The following is a 22,569-nucleotide window of genomic DNA, read 5'->3' on the forward strand; positions in this document are numbered from 1 at the left end:
GATTTCCTTATATGAACTGCAACTCAGGAAAATCTTTGAAATTGTTGTGTTTGTTTTTGTTCAGTGTAGATCATATTGAACTTTCACAGTGCTCTTGCTCAATTAAAAATATCACCATCAGATCTCTCATTAAACCATCAATATGCGTTAAATTCACCCACACAGCTGATGTTGGTGTTACCTTAGTCCTGCTTGCTACGTTATGTTCACCCTCCGGGTGGGTATTATCATCAGTAAAATGTTGTCCTTTTTGAACAGAATAAGGGTAATTTACCTATTTGACAGACATTCCGTACAACTGAACTAAAGTATTTCCAGCTGAGGGCATCGTGGATGGTGAAAATTCCAGCTGAGGACATTGTGGATGGTGTTCATGATGCTGGTATTATTTGTTTTTCAAATTACTTATTCTTGTATGTGCAGGTCAGTGGGTCCACTGGAACACACGGGTAGAGGAGTACATCTACCCATCAGACATCACCCCAGAGTACGGATCCATCCTGGTCCCCAACGTAGATAATGTCCGCACTGACTTCCTCATCCAGACCATCGCCAAACAGGGCAAGGTGGGTGTCCATATTCACAAAGGGTCTCTGAGTAGTAGTGCTGATCTAGGATCAAGTCCCCTTTGTACACCATACAAAAGTATGTGGACACGCCTTCAAATAGGTGGATTCGGCTATTTCAACCACACCCATTGTTGACACCCATTGTTGACAGAATTGACAAATTCAGCACACAGCCATGAAATCTCCATAGACAAACATTGGCAGTAAAATGGCCTTACGGAAGAGCTCAGTGACTTTCAACGTGGCACTGACATAGGATGACACCTTTCCAACAAGTCAGTTCGCCAAATGTCTGCCCCGGTCAATTGAAAGTGCTGTTATTGTGTAGTGTCTAGGAGCAACAATGGGACCGGCACGTTCTGCAGCTCATAAAGATTGTCTGTACTCTGTTGCAACACTCACTACTGAGTTCCAAACTGCCTCTGGAACCAATGTCAGCACAATAACTTCGTTGGGAACTTCATGAAATGGTATTCCAAGGCCGAGCAGTGGTGTAAAGCTCGCCGCCAGTGGAAACGCGTCACCATCTGGCAGTCAGACGGACTAATCTGGGTTTGGCCGAATGCATAGGGCCAACTGTAACGTTTGGTGGAGGAGGAATATTGGTCTGGGGCTGTTTTTCATGGTTCGGGCTAGACCCCTTAGTTCCAGTGAAGGGAAATCTAAACGCTACAGTATACAATGACATTCTAGACGATTCTGTTCTTCCAACTTTGTGGCAACAGTTTAGGGAAGACCCTTTCCTGTTTCAGCATGACAATGTCCTTGTGCACAAAGCGAGGTCCATACAGAAATAGTTTGTTGAGATTGATGTTGAAGAAGCTGACTGGGCTACATGGAGCACTAATCTCAACCCCATCGATCACCCTTGGGATGAATTGGAACACCGACTGTGAGCAAGGCCTAATCGCCCAATATCAGTGCCTGACCTCACTAATGCTCTTGTAGCTGAAATCCTTGCAGCAATGTTCCAACATTTAGTGGAAAGCCTTCTCAGAAGAGTGGAGGCTATTATAGCAGCAAAGGGGGATCAACTCCATATTAATGCCCATGATTTCGGAAGGAGATGTTCAATGAGCAGGTGCCCACATACTTTTGGTCATGTAGTGTATGTACAGTACATTCTGAAAGTATTCAGACCCCTTACCCTTTTCACATTTTGTTACATTACAGCCTTATTCTGAAATTGATAAAATGCATTGTTTTCCTCATCAATCTACACACAATACCACATAATGACAGAGCGAAAATAGGTTTTTACAAATGTTTACAAATGTATTAAAACAATAAAACAGAAATACCTTTATTTACATAAGTATTCAGACCCTTTGCTATGAGACTCGAAATTGAGCTCAAGTGCATCATGTTTCCATTGGTCATCCTTGAGAGTTTTCTACAGGAGTCCACCTGTAGTAAATTTAATTGATTGGACATGATTTGGAAAGGCACACATCTGTCTATATAAGGTCCCACAAAAACCAAGCCATGAGGTCGAAGGAATTGTCCGTAGAGCTCAGAGACAGGATTGTGTCAAGGTACAGACCTGGAGAAGGGTACCAAAAAATGTCTGCAGCATTGAGTGGCCTCCATCATTCTTAAATAAAAAAGTTTGGAACTGCCAAGACCCTTCCTAGAGCTGGCCACCCGGCCAAACTGATCAATCAGGGGAGAAGGCCCTTGGTCAGGGAGGTGACCAAGAACCCGATGGTCACTGATAGAGCTCCGGAGTTCGTCTGTGGAGATGGGATAATCTTCCAGAAGGACAACCATCTCTGCAGCACTCCACCAATCAGGCCTTTATGTTAGAGTGGCCAGACGGAAGCCACTCCTCAGTAAAAGGCACATGACAGCCCACTTGGAGTTTGCCAAAAGACACCCAAAGGACTCTCAGACCATGAGAAACAAGATTGAAGACCAAGATTGAACTCTGGCACCATCCCTATGGTGAAGCATGGTGGTTGCAGCATCATGCTGTTGGGATGTTTTTCACAGGCAGGGACTGGGAGACGAGTTAGGATCGAGGGAACGGAGCAAAGTACAGAGAGATCCTATTCCAGAGTGCTCAGGACCTCAGACCTAAGCACACAGCCAAGACAACGCAGGCGTGGCTTCGGTACAAGTCTCTGAAAGTCCTTGAGTGGCCCAGCCAGAGCCCGGACTTGAACCCGATCGATCATCTTTGGAGAGACCTGAAAATAGCTGTGCAGCGACGCTCCCCATCCAACCTGACAGAGCTTGAGAGGATCTGCGGACAAGAATGGGAGAAACTCCCAAAATACAGGTGTGCCAAGCGTCATACCCAAGAAGACTCAAGGCTGTAATCGCTGCCAAAGGTGCTTCAACAAAGTACAGAGTAAAGGGTCTGAACACTTAAGTTAATTTGATATTTCAGTTTTCATTGTTAATACATTTGTAAAAAAAAAAAAATCTAAACTGTTTTTGCTTTGTTATTATGGGGTATTGTGTCCATTTTATATTTAGGCTGTAATGTAAGCACTGTATATTCTCATTATAATTTGGCTTGTACATGGAGGATAAATTACCCCCTAGCCATGTGATCATGGTCAGATCTTCAAGAATAATTCCTTCCTCGTTTTGTCACAGGCTGTGTTGTTGATCGGAGAGCAAGGCACAGCCAAGACTGTCATCATCAAGGGATACATGTCAAAGTACGATCCCGAAACTCACATGGCCAAGAGTCTCAACTTCTCCTCTGCCACAACTTCACTCATGTTCCAGGTATTACACCTCCAAAACAACACCACACACTTCCTGATCTTTAATCTAACTTTTCAACTTTTAGATGGATAGGACATTCTAAGATCAGTTGTGAATGAATGAAATGTTTTCCAGTCACTTTTCAGTAAGTTTATCTGACTACTTCAGGTCTAGGCGCCATTTATTTACAGTAACAATACTTCAAATGTGTGTTTTTGTAACGACGTTCGTCTGTTGAAAGAGAGTCGGACCAACATGCGGCGTGGTGGTTACTCATGTTCTTTAATGAAAGATACATGAAATAACAACAAACGAAACGCGAAAACCTATACAGCCTATCTTGTGACAACAAACACAGAGACAGGAACAATCACCCACAAACACACAGTGAAACCCAGTCTACCTAAATATGGTTCCCGATCAGAGACAACGAGAATCACCTGACTCTGATTGAGAACCGCCTCAGGCAGCCATAGACTATACTAGACAACCCTACTCAACCACAATCCCGATACCGACTAAACCCCAATACAAAAACACACCAAAATAAACCCATGTCACACTCTGGCCTGACCAAATAAATAAAGAAAACTCTAAATACTAAGACCAAGGCATGACAGAACCCCCCCCCCCCAAGGTGCGGACTCCCGGCCGCACACCTAAACCCATAGGGGAGGGTCCGGGTGGGCGTCTGTCCATGGTGGCGGCTCCGGCTCCGACGTGGACCCCACTCCAACCAAGTCTTAGTCCCCCTGTACCGCGTCCTTTGATTGGCGACCCTCGCCGCCGACCTAGGCCTAATAACCCTCACCAAGGACCCCGCTGGACTGAGGGCAGCTCGGGACTGAGGTGGAAGCTCGGGACTGAGGGTAAGCTCGGGACTGAGGGAAGCTCGGGACTGGGGGAAGCTCAGGACTGAGGGAAGCTCGGGACTGAGGGGAAACTCGGGACTGAGGGGAAGCTCAGCACTGAGAGGAAGCTCAGCACTGAGAGGAAGCTCAGGCAGGTAGTTGGCTCCGGCAGATCCTGGCTGGCTGGCGGATCTGGAAGAGTCTGGTTGACTGGCAGATCTGGAAGAGTCTGGTTGACTGGCAGATCTGGAAGAGTCTGGCTGACTGACAGATCTGGAAGAGTCTGGCTGACTGACAGATCTGGAAGAGTCTGGCTGACTGGCAGATCTAGAAGATCATGGCTGATTGGCGGATCCTGGCTGACTGGCAGATCTAGCTGCTCTGGCTGCTCCATGCAGACTGGCAGCTCTGGCTGCTCCATGCAGACTGGCAGCTCTATGCAGACTGGCAGCTCTGGCTGCTCCATGCAAACTGGCAGCTCTGGCTGCTCCATGCAGACTGGCAGCTCTGGCTGCTCCATGCAGACTGACAGCTCAGGCTGCTCCTTGCAGACTAGCAGCTCTATGCAGACTGGCAGCTCTGGCTGCTCCATGCAGACTGACAGCTCAGGCTGCTCCATGCAGACTAGCAGCTCTATGCAGGCTGGCAGCTCAGGCTGCGCTGAACAGGCAGGAGACTCCAGCAGCGCTGTAGAGGAGGAAGGCTCTGGAAGCGCTGAACAGGCGGGAGACTCCAGCAGCGCCATAGAGGAGAAAGGCTCTGATAGCGCTAGACAGGCGGGAGACTCCGACAGCGCTGGAGAGGCGAGGCGCACTGTAGGCCTGATGCGTGGTGCTGGCACTGGTGGAACTGGACCGAGAACACGCACAGGAAGCCTGGTGCGGGGAGCTGCCACCGGAGGACTGGTGTGGAGGTGGCTCTGGATAGACCGGACCGTGCAGGCGCACTGGAGCTCTTGAGCACCAAGCCTGCCCAACCTTACCTGGCTCGATGCCCACTCTAGCCCGGCCAATACGAAGAGCTGGTATGAACCGCACCGGGCTATGCACCTGCACTGGAAACACCGTGCGCTCCATAGCATAACACGGTACCTGCCCGGTCTCTCTAGCCCCCCCGGTAAGCACAGGGAGTTTGCGCAGGTCTCCTACCTGGCATAGCCATACTCCCTGTGAGCCCCCCCCCCCCAATACATTTTTGGGGCTGACTCTCAGGCTTCCATCCGCGTCGCCGTGCTGCCTCCTCATACCAGCGCCTCTCCGCTTTCTCCGCCTCCAGTTCTTCCTTGGGGCGGCAATATTCTCCAGGCTGAGCCCAAGGTCCTTCACCGTCCAGTTCGTCCTCCCATGTCCAGTCCTTCTCTCGCTGCACCTTGGCGCGGCTACACTCCCCTGGTTTAGCCCAGGGTCCTCTCCCGTCAAGGATTTCCTCCCAAGTCCAGAAATTCTTGTCGCGCTGCTCCTGCTGCTGCTGTTGCCTGTTACCACGCCACTTGGTCCGTGTGTGGTGGGTGATTCTGTAACGGCTCTCTTCTATCTCCTCCTCTGACGAAGAGGTAGAACAAGGATCGGACCAAAATGCGGCATGGTGGTTACTCATGTTCATTAATGAAAAATGAACGATACATTAAATAACTAAATATACAAAACAACAAACGAAACGCGAAAACCTATACAGCCTATCTTGTGACAACAAACACAGAGACAGGAACAATCCCAATACCTACTAAACCCCAATACAAAAACACACCAAAATAAACCCATGTCACACCCTGGCCTGACCAAATCAATAAAGAAAACCCAAAATACTAAGACCAAGGCGTGACAGTTTTGTTCTCTTATTCACCGTCTGTAAAGATGAAACGCCCAATCTTTCTTTCCTTCTCTCCAGCGGACTGTGGAGAGCTATGTCGACAAGCGGATGGGCACCACCTACGGCCCTCCTGCAGGGAAGAAGATGTCCATCTTTGTGGACGACATCAACATGCCAGTCATCAACGAATGGGGAGATCAGGTCGGACTCAAACTCAGCATTAAATCACCATAACGAAAGCCCAAAAATTACAGTTTTACCATTTGTTTTCCTGGAAAACCTTACCATATGAAATTGCAATCCAAGAGTGAACAGATTACTCAGCCATTTTACCTAATAATTTGACTCACCCTGCTTTAGGTTACCAATGAGATAGTCCGCCAGCTGATGGAACAGAACGGGTTCTTCAATCTGGAGAAGCCGGGGGAGTTCACCAATATAGTGGACATCCAGTTCCTGGCAGCGATGATCCACCCAGGGGGAGGCCGCAACGACATCCCCCAGAGACTGAAGAGGCAGTTCTCCATCTTCAACTGCACCCTGCCCTCCAACGCATCCATCGACAAGATATTTGGTGGGTTTGGCTCCTTTAAAAACTCTGGAATTGCATCTGTGTGGAGACTCTATGGTTTATCTTCTTGATCAGTGTGGGTTTCCCTCTCCCCCTTTAGCATATTTCAAAAAGAAAATGTATGAATACCCTGTCATTTGAGTTACCTGTACTACTTCTCATCCATTTACAATGGTCTTGTTTGAATTTTGACTATATTAGATATCTATATACATATATAATTACACCATTATATATCTCTCTAAACAAAAACACTATTTTCTTTCACTTATTTACCTCAATGCTTCAACCACCTTCACGTCGTCAACCCCTTTTCCCCTCATCTCATTCCTTTCCCTGACCAGGAGTCATCGGGACAGGACACTACTGTGCCCGGCGAGGCTTCACAGAAGAGGTGCGTGGAACTGTGGCCAAGCTGGTGCCGCTGACCCGTCGGCTGTGGCAAATGACCAAGGTCAAGATGCTGCCCACTCCGGCCAAGTTCCACTACATCTTCAACCTCAGAGACTTGTCCAGAGTCTGGCAGGGCATGCTCAACCCAACCGCTGAGGTGGTCAACTCTCTTACTGTGAGTCCATAAAAATGATTCCGGTAACACTTTATTTGGATAGTCCATCTGTAGATGTACTAGAAATATTTCAACTAACCCTAACCTTACCCTTACCCTAATTCTAAACCTAACCCTTACTGTAACCTTAGCGAGCAGCTGCTTATCAACAGATAGTTTGTTGATAATGTGACATGCTCTACAGATGGACTATCCAAAAGTGTGACTGAATCTTGAAAGACATTAACATAATCATTAACATAATCAATCAGTTAATCCAATACAACTAGAGGAATAAATATCAAAAGGTTTCTCACTGGATCCAGAGGTCTGAATGAACTGAGAAAATATAGCTATGCCTTCTGTCCTAAGTTACAGTAAGATTCTACACATTTAATCAGCAGTCGTTCTGTGAATGTAGACTTAACATTTCCATGAGCTAAAGTTTGTTTTATTTGGACCCTGTATGCTGTAGGTGTTGCTTCAGCTGTGGAAGCACGAGTGTAAGCGTGTGATCGCAGACCGGTTCACCATGCCAGAAGATGTAGCCTGGTTCGACAGGGCCCTGGCCAAGCTAGTAGAGGAGGAGCTAGGAGAGGAAGAGAGGGCTGTGGTCGACTTCGGAGTAGACGGCTACTTTGTTGACTTCCTAAGAGATGCTCCTGAAGCTACAGGTATAGCCAGAGCACCAGGTACTGTATAGCCCCTTCACATACATACACTGTATCGATCCCATGATCCTGCATGAGATAAGTAATTTACAGTTTCTGAACCCATATTATATATATTAAATATGTGCTGTATTGTTCTACCTTGTACTAAGGATTCAAACAGTACATTCTAAGATGGTGTGTTTAGCTGAATTATTATGTTGTAGACACTGCAGTTTAAAAAGGCAGGTTATGTGAATAAATACAATAATTATAAGGATATTAAATGTGTATATATATATATATATATATATATATATATATATATATATATATATATATATATATATATATATATATATATATATATATAAAATAAATGTTTTATTTATATTCAAATGTCTTCAATATTGCCAAATCAACTTTAGCAGAGAGTTGGATCATTTGAATGAACAATCTGGTATTGACAATGACAAAAACTTTCCCACCAGGTGAGGAGCCAGAGGATACAGACTTTGAGATGCCCAAGGTGTATGAGCCCATCGAGTCACTTGAGAGCCTGATGGACAGGCTCAACATGTTCCTTGGCCAGTACAACGAGAGCATCAGAGGAGCTGGCATGGACATGGTGTTCTTCAGAGATGCTATGATACACCTTGTCAAGGTAGAGGGAAACTGTCATCATGTTCACCTATAGGTGTTTATGAGCAATTATTACCACCTTTGTCTTGCATTATAGTGCATTGTGTATAGCTCATAAGGTATTAAACACATGCTTATATCACATTACAAAGAGGGTCTTCATAAAAAGTATTACTAAACATTCACATTGGAAGCTTTTGAAGGGCTTCGCTATCTTAAAGTCAGTCACCAATGAGTGTACACATCAAATCACTTGATATAAGAACGGAAAAGGTCTCTCCCACTCTAATACTCCGCCTGTCTGTCTGTCTGTAGATCTCCAGGATCATCCGCACCCCCAGAGGAAATTCCCTTCTGGTAGGAGTGGGGGGCTCAGGCAAGCAGAGCCTGACTAAACTGGCTTCCTTCATCGCCGGATACAAGACCTTTCAGATAACACTAACACGGTACAGACACACCCTCCAATATCTATACTAGCATACTACTACATACTTCATACTAAGTAGTATGCTAGGAAGGGTATTGGAACAGACACACGGTCTCATACACACGGCCTCTACAACTGTAACAGGTGTTTACCATGTATTGAATGTGGTCATGCAGTTCTGTTGTCCTCCTGTAGATGGTAGCTTTGCTTGCATTTCTGCAAGTGCACAGTGACTCTCTGTCTTTCTTCGATTCCTCGAGCCCCTGTCCTCGCCTCCTTCTCGAAACGCATTGGAGGAATGGAGAAAATACTCATTGAGAAAGAGCTGAGAAAGATAGAAAAATATGTATTTTCACACCTTTGCTATCACCTGTAACATCCCTGTGTTCTGTCCTCAGTTCATACAACACTGCTAACCTGATGGAGGATCTGAAGGGTCTGTACAGGACAGCAGGCCAGCAGGGAAAAGGCATCAGCTTCATCTTCACTGATAACGAGATCAAGGACGAGTCTTTCCTGGAGTACATGAATAATGTGTTATCATCTGGGGAGGTCAGCACATTGATCACACGAACACATGTAAAACATTAGAGCATTTTCAAGAAGTTGTGTCAATCTGTGTTTGAGAAAAAAATATTGCACTCCATTAGAACATGGATAACTGTTGTTATATATTGTGCTGGTTTCTCAGGTGTCGAACTTGTTTGCTCGAGACGAAATTGACGAGATCATCAGTGACCTCATACCAGTCATGAAAAGAGAGTTTCCTCGCCGAACACCGACCAATGAGAACCTCCATGACTATTTTATGAGCAGGGTCAGACAGAACCTACACGTCGTTCTCTGCTTCTCTCCTGTTGGGGAAAAGTTCCGGAACAGAGCCCTGAAGTTCCCTGCCCTCATCTCTGGCTGCACCATGGATTGGTTCAGCCGCTGGCCCAAAGATGCTCTGATCGCAGGTGTGTGTGTGTGTGTGTGTGTGTGTGTGTGTGTGTGTGTGTGTGTGTGTGTGTGTGTGTGTGTGTGTGTGTGTGTGTGTGTGTGTGTGTGTGTGTGTGTGTGTGTGTGTGTGTGTGTGTGTGTGTGTGTGTGTGTGTGTGTGTCCGTTTGTGGGTATGCATGTGTTTTCGTCTCTGTGTATACACACATACAGTATAAATGTATGCTGCACACTTTAATAGTGATTTACTTCAATCTCCAATCTGTGTACTCTCCAGTGTCAGAGCACTTCCTGTCCACCTATGACATCGACTGTTCGACCGTGGTGAAGGGGGAGGTGGTGCAGTGTATGGGCTCCTTCCAGGACGGCGTGGCAGAGAAGTGTGTGGATTACTTCCAGAGGTACCGCCGCGCCACTCACGTCACTCCCAAGTCCTACCTCTCCTTCATCCAGGGATACAAGACCATCTATAAGGAGAAGCACTCCGAGGTGCAGACGCTGGCACACAGGTAATTACAGTATTTCCTTACCCTCTTAATGCTCTTTGTTCCTATGTGGAACATACGGCTTCACAGTACACCATGGTCTAAAAAATTGTAGATGTTTATCACAGCATGCTGTGTGTCTATCACGTGATTTTACATAATACTAGTATTATATAATATTCTATATACCAATATATGGTGTATACTGTACTATATCGCTCTTTTACTATTCTGCCTTTCAGTCATCCTTTTACTCATTAGACCGAACTTACCTGGTATACTGGTGTAATACAATGATTTCTGATCCAATTCTGTTTCTCCATCAGGATGAACACAGGTCTTCAGAAGCTGAGAGAGGCCTCTGTGTCTGTAGCATTACTCAGCAAAGAGCTGGAGGTCAAAGAGAAGGAGCTGCAGATCGCCCACGAGAAGGCAGACATGGTGTGTGTGTGTGTTTGGTGTATGCTACTCCTCTATCTCTTGTTTCCCAGCAACAGACTTACCAAATACCAACACCAGAACTTTGAAGTGTACATATACTGAACAAAAATATAAACGCAAACATTCAAAATCAAATCAAATCAAAACAATTTATATAGCCCTTCGTACATCAGCTGATATCTCAAAGTGCTGTACAGAAACCCAGCCTAAAACCCCAAACAGCAAGCAATGCAGGTGTTGAAGCAAGTTGGCCAGGAAAAACTCCCTAGAAAGGCCAAAACCTAGGAAGAAACCTAGAGAGGAACCAGGCTATGAGGGGTGGCCAGTCCTCTTCTGGTTGTGCCGGGTGGAGATTATAACAGAACATGGCCAAGATGTTCAAATGTTCATAAATGACCAGCATGGTCAAATAATAGGTCTGGGACAGGTAGCACGTCCGGTGAACAGGCAGAACAGTTGAAACTGGAGCAGCAGCACGGCCAGGTGGACTGGGAACAGCAAGGAGTCATCATGCCAGGTAGTCCTGAGACATGGTCCTAGGGCTCAGGACCTCTGAGAGAGAGAGAAAGAGAGAATTAGAGAGAGCATACTTAAATTCACACAGGACACCGGATAAGACAGGAGAAGTACTCCAGATATAACAAACTGACCCAAGCCCCCCGACACATAAACTACTGCAGCATAAATACTGGAGGCTGAGACAGGAGGGGTCAGGAGACACTGTGGCCCTATCCGATGATACCCCCGGACAGGGCCAAACAGGAAGGACATATCCCCACCTACTTTGCCAAAGCACAGCCCCCACACCACTAGAGGGATATTTTCAACAACCAACTTACCATCCCGAGACAAGGCCGAGTATAGCCCACAAAGATCTCTGCCATGGCACAACTCAAGGGGGTCCTTCTGTAGCTCATAGGTCCTTCTGTCCTTCTTAGGTCCTTCTGTAGCTCAGTTGGTAGAGCATGGCGCTTGTAACGCCAGGGTAGTGGGTTCGATCCCCGGGACCACCCATACGTCTAATGTATGCACACATGACTGTAAGTCGCTTTGGATAAAAGCGTCTGCTAAATGGCATATATATAAGGGGGGGGGGGCGCCAAAGATCTTACTAAGTCACAGTTCATATGCGGAAATCAGTCAATTTCGAGAGCATTGGCCCATAAGCTTGGCAGCCCGGCCCACCCACAAAAGGGCTTTATTACAAATAGAAATACTCCTACCCCCCTTTCCACCCCCTCAGACATCCCACAGGTGAAGAATCTGGATGTGGAGGTCCTGGGCTGGAGTGGTTAAGATTGTGAGGCCGGTTGGACGTACTGCCAAATTCTCTAAAAGACAGCTTATGTAGAGAAATGAACATTCAATTCTCTGGCAACAGCTCTGGTGGACATTCCTGCAGTCAGCATGTCAATTGCACACTCCCTCAAAACTTGAGACATCGGTGGCATTGTGTTGTATGACAAACCTGCACATTTTAAAGTGGCCTTTCATTGTCCCCAGCACAAGGTGCACCTGTTTGATCATTCTGTTTCATCAGCTTCTTGGTATGCCACACCTGTCAGGTGGATGGATTAACTTGGCAAAGGAGAAATGTTTACTAACATAGACGTAACCAAATTTGTGCTCAACATTTTTGGGAAATATGTTTGTTGTGCGTATGGATATAAATATATATATATTTATTTCAGCTCATTAAACATGGGACCAACACTCTTCATATTGCATATTAACTGTTGCTTTATGCAAACCAAAAGATGCACCTCACTTCCTGTCTCTCTTGTGATGGTTTGTTGTGTCTCAGGTGTTGAAGGTGGTGACAGTGAAGGCTCAGGCAGCAGAGAAGGTCAAGGTGGAGGTCCAGAAGGTCAAGGACAAGGCTCAGGCCATAGTGGACAGCATCTCTGCTGACAAGGCCTTCGCTGAGGAGAAGCTGGAGGCTGCCAAGCCAGCCCTGGAGGAGGCTGAGGGTGCATTACAGGTCGGTTGTGGTGTGGGGGGTGGGGGGTTGTTCTTGTCCCTCAACATCAGGGGTGGGTAACGTACGAGCTCATTCATAGTGGCCCAGGGGAGGTTGGAGTAAAAACATGTTTTATGATTATCTTGGGTTAAAAAACACTCCAGGCCACTCTTGAATGTCAAACAATATAGAAAGTATGTACAAAAAAATATAATGGACCTGTATGTTTTCAATAACTGACCTCAGCTGAATTTTGAAATTCCGACGTGACCCTCAAGCTGAAATGATTGCCCACCCCTCCCCTCCTCAACATGGTAGTTCTCTCTCTGTACATCAGGTGAGAATATTTAATGAACGCTCCCTCAGTTACTCATGTAGTTGTATTCCTTCCTCATGTATTCATCAGACCATCAAGCCGTCGGACATTGCCACGGTGCGGACCCTGGGTCGGCCTCCCCACCTCATCATGAGGATCATGGACTGTGTTCTGCTGCTGTTCCAGAGGAGGGTGAACACTGTGAAGATCGACCCGGAGAAGAACTGCACCATGCCCTCCTGGCAGGAGTCCCTCAAACTCATGACTGCTGGGAACTTCCTGGGCAGTCTGCAGGTAGGAAACAGATGGCCAGCATCTAAGTTTAATTGCTTAGATAAACAAATCAAGTATTACAGTGTGCAGGTACAACATCTCCATCCTGTAACCAGACTACACTGTGCATTTCTACAGTAACATACTACACTATAGACACTACACTATAGGTACAGTTGAAGTCGGAAGTTTACATACACCTTAGCCAAATACATTTTTCACAATTCTTGACATGTTTTCCAAGTAAAGATTCCCTGTCTTAGGTCAGTTAGGATCACCACTTTATTTTAAGAATGTGAAATGTCAGATTAATAGTAGAGAGAATGATTTATTTCAGATTTGATTTCTTTCATAACATTCCCAGTGGATCAGAAGTTGTCACGTTCGTTATAATGATTGGACCAAGGCGCAGTGTGTGTAGAATTCCACATGTTTAATAAATAATAAACTCACCAAACAAAACAGAAGAAAAACGAAATGTGAAGCTAATAATAGTGCTAACAGGCTACTATCCATAGTCAAGATCCCACAAAGCACAAAAAGGGAAATGGCTGCCTAAATATGAGCCAACATGGATACATAATTACCTAGATGACCCACCCTAGTCACACCCTAGATCGTCGCCGGGGACTCCGGACCGTAGATCGTCACCGGAGGCTTCTGACCCACTGAAATTGTGATACAATGAAATAATCTGTCTGTTAACAATTGTTGGAAAAATTACTTGTGTCATGCACAAAGTAGATGTCCTAACCGACCTGAGAAAAAGTATAGTTTGTTAATAAGACATTTGTGGGGTGGTTGAAAAACAAGTTTTAATGACTCCAACCTAAGTGTATGTAAACTTCCGACCAACTGTACAAATGACCAGGAAATCAACTTCAGTGGTGATGCAATGGCAGCTTGCTTTGACATCTCCGGCTCTGTTGTCTCTCTCTAACAGCAATTCCCCAAAGACAGTATCAATGAGGAGATGGTGGAGCTACTGCTGCCCTACTTCGACATGCCAGACTACACCCTGGAGACGGCCAAGCGTGTGTGTGGAAACGTGGCTGGTCTGGCCTCCTGGACCAAAGCCATGGCCTCCTTCTTTTCCATCAACAAGGAGGTGCTCCCGTTAAAGGTGGGCCTAACCCCGGTGGTGTTGTGAAACACCACCCGCCTCTCTGATAACCTCTGACATGTGTACCAAAAACTTACTAATTGATTTCTTGTTTCCAGTACATTTTGTTGTCCCTGAGTGTCCAGTTAATATTTGATACTGTACTTTCCTCTTAGGCTAACCTGGCAGTGCAGCAGAACCGGCTGGCCATAGCCAACATAGACCTGCAGGCGGCCCAGGCAGAGCTGGATGACAAGCAGGCAGAGCTGGATGTGGTCCAAGCAGAGTATGAGAAGGCCATGATGGAGAAACAGGTACTGAACACCTCTTCTCATTGCCTTACATTAAAAATAAATACATATGTTAAAAACATATATGTTCTCTCTCTCTGCCTCTCTCTCTCAGACTCTGTTGGAGGATGCTGAACGCTGCAGACACAAGATGCAGACGGCCTCTAGCCTCATCAGTGGTCTGGCTGGAGAGAAGGAGCGCTGGACAGAGCAGAGCAAAGAGTTTGCCGCCCAGACCAAGCGCCTTGTAGGTGGGTTCATTCAAACCTTTTTTCTCCACCTATTTTACAGTAATAACAGGACTAACTTTCCTAAAGCTTCGTATTACCTTTTGTCCATTGTCTACAATTCTCTACATCGTATATTTTGGGGGAGATGCTCCGTTTGCGTCTATACCATATTTTTCAATGTGTATTAGTATTTTATCTGTAGTTATGCTATACAGTAGAATGGAGGCATGAACCAACCTATGTGTGCTTACTTCCTGGTTCAGGTGACGTCTTATTGGCCACGGCCTTTCTGTCCTACTCCGGCCCCTTCAACCAGGAGTTCCGGAACCTTCTCCTGACCGACTGGCAGAGGGAGATGAAGACCAGACACATCCCGTTCGGGAACAACCTCAACCTGACCGAGATGCTGATCGACGCACCCACGGTCAGCGAGTGGAACCTTCAGGGCCTGCCCAACGATGACCTATCCATCCAGAACGGGATCATCATCACCAAGGCCTCACGCTTCCCTCTCCTCATAGACCCCCAGACCCAGGGCAAGATCTGGATAAAAAATAAAGAATCCATGAATGAACTGCAGGTTGGGCTGCATTCATTTTCACAGTATTCTCTCCCATAACTATGACCTCCCATTGTCCAGCCAATAGATGTAGTATGTTTCCGAACAGCGGTTACACTAGCCTTAGGCCTAACTAACCTTTGGATCTGTCAGATCTTCCTTCTTGGTAAATAAACTCTGTGTAATACTGTGTCAGTAATGAGACGTTTCTGTGGTTCCCAGATCACCTCCCTGAACCACAAGTACTTCAGGAACCACCTGGAGGACAGCCTGTCTCTGGGGCGCCCCCTACTGATTGAGGACGTAGGGGAGGAGCTAGACCCTGCACTGGACAACGTACTGGAGAAAAACTTCATCAAGACGGGCTCCACTTATAAAGTATGTACTATTATCCTAACCACATTATCAATCATCACATTATCAAATGAAACACATTATCGTTATGGGGTTATTATCTCTGGGGCTATTCTCTCTAGTATAATACATCGAGAGCAAAATGTGTCAATGTTGTTATTGACATAACCTTGTTCGGTTCAATGTTCTCTAGCTATATAGTACTCTAAATACCACAATTTGTGTTAAGTTCAAAATAATACAATATAAAAATCGCTGACACAATTCAAACCAATGTGGGTTCAGAACTTTAAAGCCAATTAACTCAGAATCATCTTTTTACAGATAGAACCTTTTAGTCCCAAGCTCTCGACATTCATGTGTCTATGTAGTTTTATTTACCCTTATAACAGTCACTGCTGGTAAACAATTGCTTGGTACGTTTTTCTGTTTGCAAACGACGTCAGGAAAATATGTCATTATCCCGTTCAGCAGGATTGAACATTTTGGAACGTTCAGATAGAAATAGGCTACAAAGATCATACATGCCTCTCTGACATGTAGAATAAAGAATCACATCAACTTTATTCATGGAATTTCTATCTGCAACATTCAAGAACGTTTGGCAACTGAACATGGCCTTTGTCTGCTTAATCTGGAGAACAGCTTTTGTCACAATGGAGTGGTTTGGGAATGAATTATGATGTAACCAGTGGAACCACATTGTCTTTCTCTCTTCATGACTGTCTTTCTCCCTTCATAACTGTCTTTCTCCCTTCATAACTGTCTTTCTCCCTTCATGACTGTCTTTCTCTCTTCATGACTGTCTTTCTCCCTTCATAACTGTCTTTCTCCCTTCATAACCGTCTTTCTCCCTTCATGCCTGTCTTTCTCCCTTCATGGCTGTCTTTCTCTCTTCATGGCTGTCTTTCTCCCTTCATAACTGTCTTTCTCCCTTCATAACTGTCTTTTTCCCTTCATGACTGTCTTTCTCCCTTCATGACTGTCTTTCTCCCTTCATGACTGTCTTTCTCCCTTCATGACTGTCTTTCTCCCTTCATGGCTGTCTTTCTCCCTTCATGGCTGTCTTTCTCTCTTCATGGCTGTCTTTCTCCCTTCATGACTGTCTTTCTCCCTTCATGACTGTCTTTCTCCCTTCATGACTGTCTTTCTCCCTTCATGACTGTCTTTCTCCCTTCATGACTGTCTTTCTCTCTTCATGACTGTCTTTCTCCCTTCATGACTGTCTTTCTCCCTTCATAACTGTCTTTCTCCCTTCATAACCGTCTTTCTCCCTGCATGCCTGTCTTTCTCCCTTCATGGCTGTCTTTCTCTCTTCATGGCTGTCTTTCTCTCTTCATGACTGTCTTTCTCCCTTCATTACTGTCTTTCTCCCTTCATGGCTGTCTTTCTCCCTTCATGGCTATCTTTCTCCCTTCATGGCTGTCTTTCTCTCTTCATGGCTGTCTTTCTCTCTTCATGACTGTCTTTCTCCCTTCATGACTGTCTTTCTCCCTTCATGACTGTCTTTCTCCCTTCATGACTGTCTTTCTCCCTTCATAACTGTCTTTCTCCCTTCATGACTGTCTTTCTCTCTTCATAACTGTCTTTCTCCCTTCATGGCTGTCTTTCTCTCTTCATGACTGTCTTTCTCTCTTCATAACTGTCTTTCTCTCTTCATGACTGTCTTTCTCCCTTCATGACTGTCTTTCTCTCTTCATGACTGTCTTTCTCCCTTCATGACTGTCTTTCTTTCTCCATAACTGTCTTTCTCCCTTCATGGCTGTCTTTCTCTCTTCATGACTGTCTTTCTCTCTTCATAACTGTCTTTCTCCCTTCATGACTGTCTTTCTCCCTTCATGACTGTCTTTCTCCCTTCATGGCTGTCTTTCTCTCTTCATGACTGTCTTTCTCTCTTCATAACTGTCTTTCTCCCTTCATGACTGTCTTTCTCTCTTCATGACTGTCTTTCTCCCTTCATGTCTGTCTTTCTCCCTTCATAACTGTCTTTCTCCCTTCATGGCTGTCTTTCTCTCTTCATGACTGTCTTTCTCTCTTCATAACTGTCTTTCTACCTTCATGACTGTCTTTCTCTCTTCATGACTGTCTTTCTCTCTTCATGACTGTATTTCTCTCTTCATAACTGTCTTTCTCCCTTCATGACTGTCTTTCTCTCTTCATAACTGTCTTTCTTCCTGCACCAGGTGAAAGTGGGAGACAAGGAGGTGGATGTGATGAGGGGGTTCCGTCTTTATGTGACCACTAAGCTCCCCAACCCTGCGTACACCCCAGAGATCAGCGCCCGAACCTCCATCATAGACTTCACTGTCACCATGAGGGGTCTGGAGGACCAGCTGCTGGGACGGGTCATCCTCACTGAGAAACAAGTCAGAAACCACGTCCAATCATATGCTTATGAAATCATGGATAAAAACATTTGAATGTATCAACAAAAGGTCATTTTGTTGTAGTTGTTTAATAGTGAGCATTTATTAGTATTGTACATAATGACTGTGATCACCCATTTTGAAATGTACTGAATCAAATGAACACAGAGAGCATGAACCCAGCCAGGTCTGTATGCAGAGAAATGTTAAAAGACCTGAAAAATGACGCCCAAAATCAGTGTCTGTCTGAATGGTGTGCCTGTTTATCTCTTTCTGTTGGTCTGAAATCAAATGAAATGTTATTAGTCACATGCGCCGAATACAACAGGTGTTTCACCTTACAGTGAAATGCTTACTTACGAGCCCCTAACCAACAATGCAGTTTAAAAATAATATGCATAAGAATAAGGGATAAAAGTAACAAGTAATTAAAGAGCAGCAGTAAAATAACATAATATATACAGGGGGGTACCGATACAGAGTCAATGTGCGGGGGCACCTGTTAGTTGAGGTATTATGTACATGTAGGTAGAGTTCATTAAAGTGACTAAGCATAGATGACAACAGAGAGTAGCAGTGGTGTGAAGGGGGGCAATGCAAATATGGGTAGCCATTTGACTACTAGATTTTCAGGAGTCATATGGCTTGGGGGTAGAAGCTGTTTAGAAGCCTCTTGGAACTAGACTTGGCGCTTCGGTACCGCTTGCTGTGCGGTAGCAGAGAGAACAGTCTATAACTAGGGTGGCTGGAGTCATTGACAATTTTTAGGGCTAAATCTGACACTGCCTGGTATAGAGGTCCTGGATGGCAGGAAGCTTGGCGATGTACTGGGCCGTTCGCACCACCCTCTGTAGTGCCTTGCAGTCGGAGGCTGAGCAGTTTCCATACCAGGCAGTGATGCAACCAGTCAGGATGCTCTCAATGGTGCAGCTGTAGAACCTTTTGAGGATCTGAGGACCCATGCCAAATCTTTTTCTCCTGAGGAGGAATAGGTTTTGTCGTGCCCTCTTCACAACTGTCTTGGTGTGCTTGGACCATGTTAGTTTGTTGGTGATGTGGACACCAAGGAATTTGAAGCTCTCAACTGCTCCACTACAGCCCCATCGATGAGAATGTGGACGTGCTCGGTCCTCTTTTTCCTGTAGTCCACAATCATCTCCTTTGTCTTGATCACATTGAGAGAGAGGTTGTTGTCCTGGCACCACACGGCCAGGTCTCTGACCTCCTCCCTATAGGATGTCTTGTCGTTGTCGGTGATCAGGCCTACCACTGTTGTGTCATCGGCAAATTTAATGATGGTGCTGGAGTCGTGCCTGGCTGTGCAGTCATGAGTGAATAGGGAGTACAGGAGGGGACTGAGCACGCACCCTTGGGGGGCCCCTGTGTTGAAGATCAGTGTGACGGATGTGTTGTTACCTACCCTTACCACCTGGGGGCGGCCCCTCAGGAAGTCCAGAATCCAGTTGCAGAGGGAGGTGTTTAGTCCCAGGGTCCTTAGCTTATTGATGAGCATTGAGGGCACTATGGTGTTGAACGCTGAGCTGTAGTCAATGAATAGCATTCTCACATAGGTGTTCCTTTTGTCCAGGTGGGAACTCTCCTGTTCTGAGCTGTGTCTGACCGGTGTTTCTGCCTGTTGGATAAGAAGTATACGGACCTGCTGGAGGATGTGACGGCCAACAAGAACATTATTGTATGTGTCTGAACAGTGCTCTTATCTATCCCTGTTATATCTAGGAGTTGGAGAAGGAGCGCACAGACCTGCTAGAAGATGTAACGGCCAACAAGAGGAAGATGAAAGAGCTGGAGGACAACCTGCTGTATCGTCTGACCTCTACGCAGGGTTCCCTGGTGGACGACGAGACCCTCATCATCGTCCTGGGCAACACCAAGCGCACCGCCGAGGACGTCACACAGAAACTACAGATCTCAGCTGAGACTGAGATCCAGATCAACACCGCTAGAGAGGAGTACAGACCTGGTGAGTTGGTTGTACTGTTGTTAGGGTATAGTTATTCTCAGTACAGACCTGGTGAGTTGATTGTACTGTGGTTAGGGTAGAGTTATTCTCAGTACAGACCTGGTGAGTTGGTTGTACTGTGGTTAGTTAGGGTAGAGTTATTCTCAGTACAGTCTTGGTGAGTTCGGGGGGGGTGTACTGTACCGGTTTGTTTTAGAGTATGGGTCAAAACATTTTGGGCTCTTTATTGATTGGCTGACCAACCAATCACAGTGCTCTGGTGGACAGCAACAGGCACTAACCACCTTGTGTTGACTGTTCTTCAGGAGCAATCTGTTCCTCACACTTTTCCAGTGGCAAGTTTGTTTGAGCAGAAATGGATGTATGATAATATAGAATGAGCGTTGTCTGTCACTCACTGTCAGCCTGTGTGTTATTGTGCTGTTACAGTGGCCACCAGAGGCAGCATCCTGTACTTCCTCATCACTGAGATGTCCATGGTTAACGTCATGTACCAAACGTCACTACGACAGTTCTTGGGAATCTTTGACCTCTCTCTGGCCAGGTACAGTAGTAATACACTTTGTCTCATACTGAATAACATATATTTGTATTTGTGTATTTCATTCAAATTGTTGGTCCTCAGATGTGGTTCAGTCATTTTATGTGACCATTGAATTGAATGAATATGTAATCAACGGTTTTTGAATTGACACTGGGAGATTTGTGCTTTTGCATAGTTGTTTGTGCAGTTGTAGGAGTTGCCTGATTCTTGAAGTATAATATCTGAAACCGTAGAAACAGTTTTAATATTAACATAATAACCACCACACTATGCCTTCTGAACAGATCAACCAAAAGTCCAATTACCAGCAAGCGAATAGCGAACATAATTGAGCACATGACCTTTGAGGTACACAAGTATGCAGCCAGGGGTCTGTATGAGGAGCACAAATTCCTGTTTACCCTCCTGCTGACGCTGAAGATCGACATGCAGAGTAACCGCGTGAAACACGCCGAGTTCCTCACCCTCATTAAAGGTGTGAAACAAACTTCGTCCTCCAATGAATTTCACCAATCTGAATGTCCACAGTTACTGAAATGTTGAAAAGCAAAATGTTGTTCATTGCTCACAGACCATTGAACATCCTCTGTCTGTCCTATGCAGGAGGTGCCTCTCTGGATCTGAAGGCTTGCCCCCATAAGCCTGCCAAGTGGATCTTAGACATGACTTGGCTCAATCTGGTGGAGCTCAGTAAACTGTGGCAGTTCTCTGATATCCTTGATCAGGTGTGTTCCCCACGCGGTGCTTCCTTACGCTGCTACTTAATGTGTCACACTCTCTAATACCCTCCCTCAATAAGTCTGTTTCATGGCCCCCTCAATAAGTCTGTTTCATGGCCCCCTCAATAAGTCTGTTTCATGGCCCCCTCAATAAGTCTGTTTCATGGCCCCCTCAATTAGTCTGTTTCATGGCCCCCTCAATGAGTATGTTTCATGGCCCCCTCAATTAGTCTGTTTCATGGCCCCCTCACCGCGGTAAAACCCCCTATTCATTGTAGTGCTCCTCTATGATTACAGTGCTCCGTTTACTCCTCTGAGCTCTGTCACATATGGCATTGAACTAGTCATAGTACTGAGCTGTGTGTGTGTGTCCAGATCTGTTGTAATGAGAAGCAGTGGAAGGCATGGTTTGATAAGGAGACCCCTGAGGAGGAGGTGATCCCTAATGCCTATGACCAGAGCCTGGACTGTTTCCACCGCCTGCTGCTCATACGCTCCTGGTGCCCAGACAGGACCATCGCACAGGTACACCGGTAACTCTCATTGAATGATTAAGTAATTAATCAATCAATCCAAGACATAATACTTTATGAAATGTCTACGCTTTTTGGTATTTTCATCAAAGCTTAGGACTGAGTTTTAGAGTGTATTTCTACTGCATATTTCTTGAATCCAATAGCAGGTGACTTTTTAAATACACCTTGACCTGTTATCCTCCAGGCCCGTAAGTACATCATGGACTCGATGGGAGAGAAGTATGCAGAGGGAGTGATCCTGGACCTAGAGAAGACGTGGGAGGAGTCAGACCCCCGAACCCCGCTCATCTGCTTCCTGTCCATGGGCTCAGACCCCACCGACTCCATCATCGTCCTGGGGAAGAGGCTGAAGATAGAGACGCGCTATGTCTCCATGGGCCAGGGACAGGAAGTCCACGCACGCAAGCTGCTCCAGCAGACCATGGCCAACGTGAGTCCTGAACACAGCATCACAGTACACACTCACTGGACTCCTAACAGTCAAGTTATAATTATCCCTTGTCCCCAGGCTATTGCGCTTAGTGAAGAAGTCTGGTGAGCGAAACTCATTTATTAGGTATCGGCATTCTGCCATGAATTGTGGTCTATGCCATCTAATTTGTAATCAAATTGGGAATTAAAATAGCGATAGGGATGGAATATGAATTGAAATTGAACCATGGTGTTAATGAAAATGGATGTGATATATT

The 22,569-nt window shown here is 45.6% G+C and overlaps 1 protein-coding gene across 4 annotated transcripts in view; it reads left to right on the forward strand.

Annotated features, from left to right (window-relative positions):
* Positions 1-22,569, forward strand: part of dnah5 (dynein, axonemal, heavy chain 5) — a 72,981-nt gene that overhangs the window by 46,643 nt on the left and 3,769 nt on the right. For all 4 annotated transcript variants that reach the window (XM_052494474.1, XM_052494476.1, XM_052494475.1 and 1 more), the window contains exons 45-70: positions 424-566; positions 3,174-3,308; positions 6,026-6,148; positions 6,308-6,521; positions 6,863-7,086; positions 7,541-7,739; positions 8,207-8,379; positions 8,673-8,803; positions 9,183-9,336; positions 9,476-9,743; positions 10,002-10,233; positions 10,536-10,650; positions 12,455-12,631; positions 13,017-13,220; positions 14,143-14,322; positions 14,478-14,615; positions 14,707-14,842; positions 15,085-15,401; positions 15,603-15,758; positions 17,918-18,100; positions 19,838-20,081; positions 20,511-20,625; positions 20,910-21,100; positions 21,229-21,350; positions 21,720-21,869; positions 22,065-22,310. In XM_052494474.1, coding sequence (XP_052350434.1) covers positions 424-566; positions 3,174-3,308; positions 6,026-6,148; positions 6,308-6,521; positions 6,863-7,086; positions 7,541-7,739; positions 8,207-8,379; positions 8,673-8,803; positions 9,183-9,336; positions 9,476-9,743; positions 10,002-10,233; positions 10,536-10,650; positions 12,455-12,631; positions 13,017-13,220; positions 14,143-14,322; positions 14,478-14,615; positions 14,707-14,842; positions 15,085-15,401; positions 15,603-15,758; positions 17,918-18,100; positions 19,838-20,081; positions 20,511-20,625; positions 20,910-21,100; positions 21,229-21,350; positions 21,720-21,869; positions 22,065-22,310 — 4,670 coding nt within the window. The remainder of the gene's footprint in view (positions 1-423; positions 567-3,173; positions 3,309-6,025; positions 6,149-6,307; positions 6,522-6,862; positions 7,087-7,540; positions 7,740-8,206; positions 8,380-8,672; positions 8,804-9,182; positions 9,337-9,475; positions 9,744-10,001; positions 10,234-10,535; positions 10,651-12,454; positions 12,632-13,016; positions 13,221-14,142; positions 14,323-14,477; positions 14,616-14,706; positions 14,843-15,084; positions 15,402-15,602; positions 15,759-17,917; positions 18,101-19,837; positions 20,082-20,510; positions 20,626-20,909; positions 21,101-21,228; positions 21,351-21,719; positions 21,870-22,064; positions 22,311-22,569) is intronic.

The sequence above is a fragment of the Oncorhynchus keta genome, chromosome 34 (assembly GCF_023373465.1).
Source record: "Oncorhynchus keta strain PuntledgeMale-10-30-2019 chromosome 34, Oket_V2, whole genome shotgun sequence".
In the NCBI taxonomy this organism is placed as follows: Eukaryota; Metazoa; Chordata; class Actinopteri; order Salmoniformes; family Salmonidae; genus Oncorhynchus; species Oncorhynchus keta.